The sequence below is a fragment of the Trichogramma pretiosum genome, unplaced genomic scaffold (assembly GCF_000599845.2).
Source record: "Trichogramma pretiosum strain Unisexual culture from Peru unplaced genomic scaffold, Tpre_2.0 scaffold64, whole genome shotgun sequence".
Lineage (NCBI taxonomy): Eukaryota > Metazoa > Arthropoda > Insecta > Hymenoptera > Trichogrammatidae > Trichogramma > Trichogramma pretiosum.
In genome coordinates, this window is record NW_019641692.1 from 255,383 (window position 1) to 267,914 (window position 12,532).

The window sequence follows — 12,532 nt, forward strand, 5'->3', positions numbered from 1 at the left end:
TTTCGCGAAATACACGCTGCACGTGCGTAAATAGACACATACACACAGCGACACTTAACCACACGCAAGCGAGCGAGTGCGATAATTCGCATTATTCACTGCTCGGCAACAACATCCATTTGTACAACTTTATATTTATTATTATGCAAGTGGGAGCGGATGTGCTTTCGATATCGAAGATCGAGACTAATAATTCGGGGCGCGCATTTCTGGCCGTTTTTTTTCTAGGCGCGCCTTATATGACGAATAAACTTTATTATACAAATAATGTGTAGTATATTTATTGTAGTGAGAAAAAATGAAAGCAAAACAAATAAGCCTAGAGTGTATAATTTGTAGATGCGAAATTCGACGATGATCGGAATATCGCTCTCTGTTTCCCCCATCTTTTGTCCTGGCGCGCGAAACAGACTGCGAGACCCGATCGATCGTAATATAAAAATTACTATTTGGAAAAAATATTATAAGACTGATTGTAAAAATTGAGAAAATTTTATTATTTGTATATTGTAAAATTTTTGGCGTATATTATGCTGTATTGTAGAAAAAAACGATGTAAGCGTATAATGAAAAGAAAAATTATAATTTTATTTATAAAAAAAATTTTGGAATTTATATATTGTAACAAATGAATGTGAATCTTTTGCCGATAAATTAATTGTTTTCTTGGAATAATTTTGCGTTTGTTGTAAACCGTCAAAATTGTTTTTCGATCTCAGGCATATCGACTCCTTCGACAATGATCAAACCAATATAAACGATTGTATATTGTAATTTCATACGATCAGAAAAGTAAAAAAACAAACAAACATGAGTTCAAAGAACAAAACCAAATAATAAGTAATAATAACTGATTGATTTTAAAGCAAAAAAGAAAAAACCAACAAACTCAAACGAAAGCGGCAACGCTTTTGAATACATAATAATCATCCATGTATTTTTCATTATTATTGTAATAAGAGAACAAAAGAAGTGATTTATTCAGGAACTTTATTGGAGAAACGAAAATAAATGTCCTTCGGTAATTCTTTTCATCATGTTTTGGGTATGAAGAAAACAAAAATAACCGAGAACAAAATAATGAAAATTTAATGTAACGAGCAAAATTCTTTTTTATTATAATGGTATATAGTCAATATTCTTAAAGGATGAAATGACAAAATGAAAGAACCGAAAATTATATTGTCAACGTAAAAGACTTTGCAATAGATATTGTTCCTACTATATACTTTGCGATTGTTTTATACCTAATGATTCAAAAGAAAAAAAAATAAACAAATTTTGTCGGCTATAAAAACGATTTTCTCTTTGTCTCTACTTACGTATGTTGTGTGCATGCTTGAATACACGATATTTATACCTTTCATTTCCATCTCATCCCATCATACATTATAATTTTCATTTTTTTTTTTTGTAAGTTTAATCAAGCTGATATGAAACAAAGTTTTGACTATTAGATACTTTTTTATCATGGTATTTTCTCCGTTATCAAGAAGTTGCGATTACGAAAGCTCGTTAAATTAATATTCTCTCGAACGGTGATCTTTTTTTGGCTCGCTTGGTCGCCTGGTTAGATCTCGATATAAACTTTATGTTTCCTCTGTGCTCCGATAAACTTCAGAAGTTAAGCGCGCTTCGATCTTCGATGGTAGATATTCAAATTTCGGACATCAAGATTCGGATAACGTGAAAAATCGCTGTAATCTCAACGAGCTATAATTTCGTCGAAGAACCTGCAGACGTTGATTCAAAAGAAAAGGTCTCGTTGTTATACAAATAAATGAGGTCAAGAAAAATCCGTATAGAAAACGAAAACTCAATTTATTCGATGATAAACACGTTGAGCTAGTGGACGAGCCATTTCGATATTGTATAACACAAAAAACGCACTCGTTTTATTTTGACGTCTGCCTTGAGTAAATCAGACTTACAGCGAGAGAGAATTTCGGCTATTTTTCATTTATTTTGTTGGCTGGTTACACGTACTTTTCACAAGGCATCATGGCGAGAACTGATTTCGTTCGATCGATGACGAAACTTTTGGCAAATAAGTCGAGTCTCTGATTGATATTGACGTTAGAAAATTAATCCGGTTAAGAGAACGTCTAATACACCTTCCTATTGCTTCTTTGCTCATAGTTGTATTGCAAATAAAAAGCAGTTTACGAAATGCGGAATTGAAAAAGTTTTCTAAAGCTCCGCTAAGTTAAGTGGTAAATATCGACACTACGGCTTATCAAACTTCTTGCTTAATATTTCAACCAAATCATCTATTCGATGTATTTTCCATCTATTAAGTTCTTTTAATCAATGCCGATAACAAGTTAATTTTATTACCTCAAACGGGATGATTCAACTGTAAGATCACAAATAAATTTCAGCGTTAGGCCATGACAAAAATGTCAAGCGTGTGTCGTCTCGAGTGTATCTTTGATCTGTATCGTGATTCGAATCAAATCGTAAAAATATTTGATTTTGTATACGAGAGCTGCTTATTACATATCCATGCGCAGGCGAAATATGTGCATGAGTCACGAGGTGTAGCGAGCCATAAAGCTTTGATCCGAGCAGCGATGAGTCGGCAGGTAAAGATGGGCAGCAGTTGTCCGATGAGAGATCATGATTTTTCAGACAGGGGATGCGAGCTTTATCTCGAGTGAAGGTGAAAGTTCAAGGATATACGTTACGTTTGCGTTTGCGAATTTCGAGCCGATATGCGAAAAATTTTGAGGACGTCGGTGTGATGTTTGAATTACCTTTAGCTGCTATTTTCGTTCCTTCTTTTTTTTGTCGACGAGATTGCTTTGGGAACGTATTTTGAATTCCCACGGAAGAGATTGCGTACGATTTATTTTTGAAGCCCCGGGTTATCTATCATGTTCACGGAGAATTCGAATGTAGAGAAAATCTAGAATCTTTATTAAAAATGTCTTTTTTATTGTCAAAATAAAGCACGCGTAAAAAATGGTAAAACGTAAAACGCCAATAATTTTCTCGTGGATTGAATTTTCGCGCGATCAATACAAATGAGCGTGTACCAGTACGCACAGACTGCTTTAATCTCGCGATTTATCGAAATAATGGTCTACGTGTAGACGAAATAATGGTCGAGGTTAAAAATTGCTCCGGTCGTCGCACGCGCGTGAGATTTTTTCAATTAAAACTTTCGCGTCTAAACAAGCTTCGGGCAAGAACAAAAAACTGTAATTTGAAACAAGAAATAAAAGGAAGTAAAGAAGTAAAACTAAAAAACGGACTGTACACAATGAAAAGCGCGAGATGTGTGCGTAACACGAGAAGAAAAATTCCAAATCGATGAAAAAGAGGACGCGAGAATGAAGGGGAAATAAACAAAATGGGGGTTAGGAAAAAATGAAAAAGTGAACTTACTATTGCAGACCTATCTTGCGTTGCAATATTGCATCTCGCGAGTACGTATCGTCGTTGGATTACTTCATGGCCTTTTGATTACATTTTAGATTTCAGCCATTCCTTTCATGTAATGAATGTTAACACGAGTCTGCATCAATTTTTTCTTTTTTTTTTTTTGCTCAAAACGAACAGAAAAGTCGAGTATCTACCATTCATCCAATCATCATTCGCATATATCAAAAGAAAAACAGGTACATGTGAGCGAGCAAACGTAGTACCGCATAGCCTTACACCACGCACGCCAACATACATAAAAAGAAAATCTCTTCAAAGCTATATCAGCCGGATTTTGTTTTGTTTGTTTGTCACGTTGTATACGTCCAACGATCGGCGCATTGCACACGTATACACGCATGAAAAAAAAAACAACCATACAGGTCGACGAGTGAGACGCGGCAGGCCGCGACTCGGCACGCGCGGCAGCGGCGCGGGCAGCAGGCAGCTCCAGGCCTCGACCCACGGGAATTCGCCGTCACGGAGCGACTGGCTGCCGCTCGACATGAGGACAACGCCACCAGCCATGCCGGCCTTCCGCGGCTTCGACGATTCCGTCTCGTCCGACGGCGTGGTAAGTATATCGCATCGAGCTTTTTTTTCCTTTGCCGCAAAGGATACGGATTTTGCCAGACGCTCGCGAGCTCCGGAAAATTTCTAGATGTATTCGAGGATCCTAAGGGGGGGAAGGGGTGGGGGCGACGATTTGCCTATGTATTTTAATTTACCAGAACCGATCAGATTGTAGAGGCAAGCCAAAGAGAAGTACCACGGCTTGGTCTGCGGGGATATTTCCTTGAAAGCTTTGACGCTGACCGCAAGCTGTCGATATAGATATACGCGTAGAGAAAGAGAAAACGGTTTCGGGGAGGCGCCTTAAACTCGAGTCCGCCTTTTGCAAGTCACACTTGTTTTCCAAGTTTCGATCAATTATGCGGTTCGTTCGCGTGGTTTCGGTGTATTACACATAGTTCTCCATGTACATAAGCCGAACACGACCATTTTCCCATCAAGATTTCCGTATAATGCTTGTAACTTTTAGAGCTCGCGTAAGTTCTGATGTCCGCACGAGTTTCAATAGACCAGCCCCTCACGGAATTACGTATAATCCATGCGCGGAAGATCGAGCGAGTTTTTGAAAATACTCACAATGACTTGCGTGGATTGAATTGGATTTTGACATTGGGTGTTACTCGAGTCGATTTTTCATTTTCGAAATATTCCGGTTGTACGTATTCTAATCAAACATTGTATACGAGCATAGTAGAAATAATGCCGGCTAAGAATTATTCCACGATTGTGTATTTACAATGTAATCTGTGGCGCATTCATAGTTTTTCGCGGCGCGCATTCAAGCTGGCATTATCTCTCTCACTTTCTCTCTTTTTCCCATTCAAGCTGCGGGATACTCGCGTGTGTTCACGGCGGTGATAGCATATGAATGGGGGCACGTTCATCTTCGACGAAAAGTCCTGAATGGACTTTTTCATTGGAGTGTTATTAATTGCCCAGCCACCGATTGTGTGCGCGACGACTAATGAACAATTTGGTCAGCTGCACTTCCGCCGCGATAAAGCTTTTTATCCATCGACTATTATATTTGTAAAGAAAAAAAAACAACGCAGTTTGCGGGGTTGAACATTATTCAAGGTAAAAAGAAGGAAGAAAGAAGTTGTTGGTGCAAAAATGTGTATAAACACGGATCTTATCTAAGACTTTGTGGGCTACTCATTTTTCATTCTATTCATTAGGTTCTAATCTGCGCCTGGCCAGGGTATACGTGCACGCGTTCATGGAAAGAAAGCAGTTAATAAACGTTCTCGTCTTTGTTCGTGCGAGCTCGTGAATACGCGTCAAATATCAAAGCAAATACCGATGCATAAAACACAGTATTATATGTTGCCCTGATCTTGCAAGGATCTGTGCATGTGCGCAAACAAGAAAAAGCAAGAGAGATGGAGAGAGAGAGAGAAGTCAGCTCTGGGAATCTCCACTCCCTAAAAGCTAATATTCAAGCAAATCCTTCACTTTTCTTGCTGAATACGCAGCAGCTGCATCTTGAACAACATTTTTTTCTATTCTTCCCCGAACACGCGTACGTGTAATATACGTCGGGGCTATATACCCAACCTGTATACAATGTGTATACTATGCATGTATACAAAGTATGTCCTTTGTGCAAGTTAAAAAAAGAAAAGAAACGTATAGAGGGACATAAATGCAAAAGACTTATTCCAGTCACGTTTCTGCATATGCTGCTGTAAAACATATGCTTATCATCTGTTTACGCTTGACGGACACGCTCTTTCTCTCTCTCTCTCTCTTTCTCTTTCGCTCTCGAGCCAGTTTTATTATACACGCGCCTCGTGTGTAATCCTGCACGTGAAAACTCTGCATCTATAGTGTTCTCTTTTCCCTTTTTTTCGTACCTTCGACAAAGTCGTTTGCCGTATGGAAGTATTTTTCAATTATTTTTTTGTTTCGCCCCGCCGCGACTTTGTTGTTTCTCGTGTAAAAGATACGCACGAAGGATTAAAATTTTATCATCCAACCGCGTGTTTTACGAGCGTGCGGCATAAAATTTTAATAATTTTTTTACGGTTGAACTAATTAATTTAATTGAGGCGAGTGAATCCGCAAGAAGCATCCACCGGAGTAAATGTGCCGGTAAAATAACATTGAATTAATTAACGAAATGGTTATACCTTAGCCGTAGCTCCGGTGGCCAATATATGCTAATTCGGATACTTTCGTATAAAGTGCCCGAAAGCACAAGTAGTACGAGTCAACATGCCGTCGGACGTAGATCGTCGCGCGAGCGTCTGGTAAACGTTTCCTCGCTACATCGAACTCGAAGACTCGAAGATTGAAATTTACCCAATGAATCACACAGGTACATCTGGGCGAGGGCATAGCCGTGTGCGAGGAGCAGCTGCGCGCCGTCAAGTGGAGCGACTATCGCAAGCTGACCCGCGGCCTCGCCGCCATACTGTTCAGCCCGACGGAGCTGGCGACCTGCTCGGTGACGGGGCAGCGCTGGAGCCGCGCCGGCACGGCCACCGAGCGCCCGGTCAAGCCGGCCCTCGACAAGGCCAAAGTTCAAGCCATCATATGTGAGTATTACGTCCATCTATTACACTTTGCGCGTACATAGTGCTTTGAGCTCCGCGCGTCGTAAGTCGAAGCTTTCGCCGGAGCGGCTTTTGTCCTTACATACACACATCTCCCTCTGCTCCCCCAACTTTAATGGACATAACGTGTTACTGCTCGGGATTTCCTCGGGTTCTCGCTTGCTCTCCCCGTCCCGGCGAGTCTTAGCGCGTTAGCCAAGTTTACGCTCAACTTCTCTTCTGCCGTGCATATTATTAAAGGTAATGATTTTCCTAGCGAGTTACAGGAGAGAGAAAAAAAAGCCGAGGCCCCCGAGCCACGTTGCCGAGCTTCAACTCGATAAATATTCGCTTTGGCGTATACAGCTGGGCTAAAGTGCGCTCGCTTACGGGCAAATTTTGTTAAATTTTCGTGTAATGATACAACAGCCGACCTGGGCGAGAGCTCGCAGCAATATTGTGCGAGTAAAAGCTGGTCTTGCGCGATACATACTTTCTTCGCGGCTGCTGATGTACGTACGTACACACATACACATATATATACGTGTATTGCGTATAATAATAGCATAAAATTTAATGTAGCGTGAATATGAGAGAACCCGCGTTTCGTCGGCCAACGCGCTCGGCTCTCTCTCGTTCGCTCGCTCGCGGCCTGAATATCGTTATAATATTTGCGCATCTAAACGGCTATATGTACGCCTGCACTTGTATATATAATTCAGCTGCAGCTGCTTGAGGCATTTTTCCCTCTACTCGTGTCAGCTCCGAGGATCGTTGTGCCAGGCCGTCAGTCTCTTTCTCCCTGTATGCCTGCGTGATGCGGGAAACTCGTCAATATTTGACGTCAATTTATTTAGCCATTATAAAAGCGGCAGCGTATGCGACGACACGATGTACAAATATGTGCCGATCGAATGCGTGCTGGTCCAAACCGTAATGAATTACTGCATGCGCATATCATTACGTGTACGCGAGCGCGTTTTCTTCTTCTTTTTTTTTTCCTTAAAACATTTTTTTTAAAGATTTTTCGTAAACATTAACCCGTTGACTCACGATATTTACAACAAAAATTGTGAGTGTACTTATCGTACCATTATTTAATCAAAAAGTTCGTCCACATTATAATACAGGCCATCTTGTATAGAATGGACCGGGACAAATAGCGGTGGAGCTTTCGGCGCGAGCTCACTCGTAAAAGGAAACTGCTCTCGTAAATGCGGATGATAAATTCCGCTCCACTGTAAAGCTCGCTCTCTGCAGCTCAGCAGGCAAATCGAGGGAGAGAAAGAGACCGAACGCCAAAATTTTGTCGGATTTTTAAAGGCCTCGAAAATTGCTCGGGCAGAGAAAATAATTTACACGTAATTTATATAGCTCGATAATTAAAATAACGTTGGGACAATTAAATATTTTTGATGGATGCACTACTAAAATGAGATGTAAAGTTAAACGAGCTACGATTTATGCCCTATATTCTATATACGATAAGAAATTGTGGCTCTGTGTCTCGCAACTTCGGAATAATTCATTTTTCGCTAAAATTGTCGTATGATTACATCAAACTTTGTTTTACTTTCAATCTAAATGTATGCACTCTCGAGTCGTTTGCGCATCGATTACAGCTGATAAAACAATTCCTTGGTGGGCTCGTGTATATATACTGCGCGATAAAGAACACGTGCTGTATTGGAAGCGATGTTTTGTAAATAAATATACTGCTTAAATACGATTGAAGCTTAACCGAAGCAGCTCCGAAGCTATAAACGTACACGGCATTATTGTACGTATTGTGAAATTCGCTTGAAATATTGCACAATAATACGCGCATTTATATTTTGCATATTATTTATGAAATTGCGATACACGATTGCACATACGTGTCTATGCGTACACGCGGCGCTCCTATTACAATACACCGCATTCGATAACATTTATTGAATTTCCCGCAAATGATTATTACGAGCGTGGCAATTAAATAATAAAAAGAAGTAAAATATTGATTGCGATTAAAAATAAAGGAGACGCGTATTTAATGCAAATATACATGACAGTGCATTGAGATTTTAATTTTGCAAGTGAACAATTTAAGAAAGCTCTCTTTATTTTGTATAATATACTACGTACAGATTTAAATGTAAGCTGTCGTGTCTCGTATCGCTCGACTTCATTGCGATGCATAATTCTCTTTATACTCGTGAAGCATGCAATAAACGAATGCCGAATTGAGGCATTAATAGGGCCCTATTAAAATTCAGCTCAAATTATATACCTATGTACGCAAACGAATGCCAAGAGTACATATGCTGAAACATAAATTATACTTATAAGCGTGCACACGCATATCTAGCATTCCGCCGTACGAGGGTAGAGAAAAAAGAGAAAATAATTGTAATTTTTTTTGTGTCGTTTCTCATATTTGCTTAATGGTGTCGTCGAGCATATATATATAGTCCTATGTACGTGTAAGGCAAATCGTAAAACATTCATCCAGTCGTATCGCCGAGACGATTAATCGTCTTATCGGTTATCGTTCGTAGAGTCGCCCGCGCACGTATATACATGTATGCAGATATATGTATATGTTATACTGAAGGAGCTTATATGGGTGACGTATACGTGTATGTGTATATAAACTTAAGGCCTTCAAAGGCACTTGAACGCGATCGTAAAATGTTAATAAAGGTGCTCGAGCTTTTCCTATTCGCAAGGCTAATTTTCACTTTAACTTTACACGTTGGCGTCGAGACGCGATGCTGCGACAGGCTCGCATGTATGTAACACGTATTTCCTTAAATGAAAGGCCAGTTTATACGAAATTTCCCTAAAGTGTTTGAAGAAAAAAAATATCGAATTGATTTGAAATAAGTTGTATGATTTTTAAAATGAAGCAAAAGTCATGCTATACTTGCGATGGTAATTTTTTTATTGTTGTGAGAATCGTGCACCGATTGAGCACTTGTGCACACGATGATTAACAAAAATACACATGTATCAACTTTTTGTAGTGTGAACGTAGATACTCATGCACGAGGTTTTTGGGTAACAAGAATTCAATATTCTAATGGATTTTGCGGTAAACATTATTGGCATAGAAAAAAATGGTTATTTTCTATAATTTTTTTTCTTTTTCAATGCTTTTATCATGCCTCTGGATTTCACATACACAGGATGGATCAGATTTCTATCGTGTTGTAAGATAAATTTCGTATACTCGTGACGCGATAATGTTACATCGATACGAGTCGATCTTAACGTGTGCAAACAATAAGTCTTCATGTTAGCATTTCAGAAATTCTAAAATGAAAGCACAAAAGAACTGCATTTCAATACAAACGTACGAAGAAGCTTTACTATGCAAGTGTTAGAATTTTTATGGCATGGCATCTTTCATTCTGAAATAAGCTCCAGTGAAGTGTAAATTTTTCTGTTGCCTGCCTCATTGCGTCAGTTGGAGTGAGCAATATTTGACTACCGTGAAAGTAAAGATGCTTATTGTAGATAAAAAAATTTTTTAAACACCACAAGTATTTTTCAACTAAATTGTATCATCTTTCTTTCTTTTTAAATGTCTACATACTTCATTTATGTTTCATTTTTCAAAATTTTCTTCTATTATGAATATAAGCCGATTTTTTTAGCTTTTTGTACGAAAAAGAGATGAAATATTTCAAGAAAATTCTTTATTAAATTTGTCGCTAAATTACGCATTACGGCTCTTTGAGAAAAAGTACACGACTGTAGTTGGGATATAACTTTTTACAGCGCGCGCGTTTCATCAAATTGAAATTAATTTTAGCTCGCCCTAGCGATATTCAGAATCAAAACTTTTTCAATACCATCGTGGAAAAATCAAAGTATATCGAAAAAATTTGATTTTCATTTCATACTTTTGAATAATACTTGCATACATTTTTTTTATAATTATTAAATCTGCACACCGAATGAACTATTTTTTATACATCGAAAAACCTAGAGAAATATTCACGAAACGAAAAATGGCTGACTTTTTTCTTGTTTTTATTGTTCTAAATTATGTGTGCATTGAAGTAAGAGACCTGCATGTACATCATGTTTACGATGAGGAAAAAAAAGCAAGCATAGTAAAAAGCAAAATACTACGTGGTTGCATAAAATCTATCTTCAAGTCGGATCTCACAAGTCATGATTCGAAAGAACCGTAAAAAGTGTAGTATTTGAAAGCAAGTATTTACATTAAATAAAGATAAAAAGTTTATTTTTGTATTCCAAAACGAGGAAATGAATGAAAATCATTTTGATTTATTATTTAAAAACGAAGTTCATTTAGAAAAAATATATTAAAAAATTGAAGGAAAAATCGAAAAACAAAGTACACACTTTATGGTAAAAGCTCTTTGTACTTTACGAGATGCTGTTGTACCGACCATCTCCATATTCAACCGTGTATACATAATTCCTTTTGAATTATTAACGCACATCTGTGCATTAAAACTGTGGCTCGCTGTTGAAACATTTTCACAACTTGAGTGACGAGAAGAAAAATCAAATTTTTTTCCCAATATTGCGATGTAAGATGATCCCTTTTTTTACATTTTTCTCGTCTTTTCTGTTTTCAGCGTATGTGACATCGAGATTTCCATCCGTGGACGTTAGCAGTGTCAAGCAGGTATTGGCCTATAAATGCAAGGAAAACTCCACGGCCTTAAAAATGAAATCTATACGATACATTTGGTAAGTTATTGTTATTATCCTTGTAATTATTATATGCAAACCTGTTACTCTTCAAGGTCCATAGTAAGTTTGACAATTTTTCGTCAAATATCTAAATAATGCACACTATGAGTTTATGCAAAAAATCTTGTCCGCTCTTCGTAAAATCGAGTATATACACGATACATAAAAAGTCCAGAGATTCTCTGCTCAAAGTTTACGGGATAAAAAACTTTTCTCCTCTGAAGGAGATTTAATGAGATAGCTAGAGAGGGACAAGTTGATTTTAATAAAGACATGCATTACGCAAGACTTTCACGGATGTTATTATTTTTGAACGGACAGGAACAAAAAAAAAAGAAAGAAAGAAAGAAAGAAGAAAACGTATATGCGGCATAAAGTAGAGAAACATCTCTCGTCGTCACTCCATGTTACGATGCATATACATAATACACTTTTAACAAGAAGATCGGCTGCGACGTTTTTTTTTCTTTCTTTTCGACTGCAGGACGCCGTCAAGTCACGAACGTGCGCATAATATGTAAAAAGCCGCGCGAAGACATATTTTCAGTATACTCCCGTACTTTAAGTCCGCTTCACATAAATAGCAGCGCTCAGCAATATCGCGGCAACGCGTACTTGATTTTATTATTAATATACACGTCAGATCCAAAATAACAGGACGAAATGGCGAAATTGCCTAGCACGCGAACTGTTTTTGATCTCTTCGAATACCCGCAGAAAACGTTTTTTTCTCCTTTACTCTATAGGACAATATGGCTCTCCAGTATATGAAATTTAATATAGTTTTTCCGGGAGCATACTTTTAAGCAATTGTCGAGGTGCGCTATCATTGAAAAGAGCAAATTTGATTCGGATGGATTTTTAAAATGAAAATTAGACATCAAGATGTGCTATCGCAAGTTGGAATTTTCTACGGATCGTGTCTCTTTTATCGAAATGCACCACTATAAATACATAGTTATTTTGGAATTTCGGTCAATGAAATTACGCGAGTTAACTATTGAAATCAATTTTAACACGCTCGATTGAATTCGGTCAACATTATTAAACGAATGTACACGAGCACGTTCGAGATCAAAGTTCAAAAATGATGTACGTAAATGAACTAAAATGCGAAGCGCGTGTGGATCGCTAATGTTCGATGCGAGTAAAACGATACATCTTGAACGTTTATAGGTATAATAATTCCAATGAAAACGGTACGGTTATAAAGGAGCTTCGAAATCGATCGAGAGCCATAGACGCGTTTTATCCATGTATGACCTCAGCTTTCACGAGAGTCG

The 12,532-nt window shown here is 38.2% G+C and overlaps 1 protein-coding gene across 1 annotated transcript in view; it reads left to right on the forward strand.

Annotated features, from left to right (window-relative positions):
* LOC106656191 (broad-complex core protein isoforms 1/2/3/4/5-like) overlaps positions 1 to 12,532 on the forward strand; it is a 47,475-nt gene that overhangs the window by 24,694 nt on the left and 10,249 nt on the right. Inside the window, exons 7-9 of the mRNA XM_014376909.2 lie at positions 3,810 to 4,000; positions 6,320 to 6,539; positions 11,132 to 11,246. Of these exons, the coding sequence (XP_014232395.1) occupies positions 3,810 to 4,000; positions 6,320 to 6,539; positions 11,132 to 11,246 (526 nt within the window). The remainder of the gene's footprint in view (positions 1 to 3,809; positions 4,001 to 6,319; positions 6,540 to 11,131; positions 11,247 to 12,532) is intronic.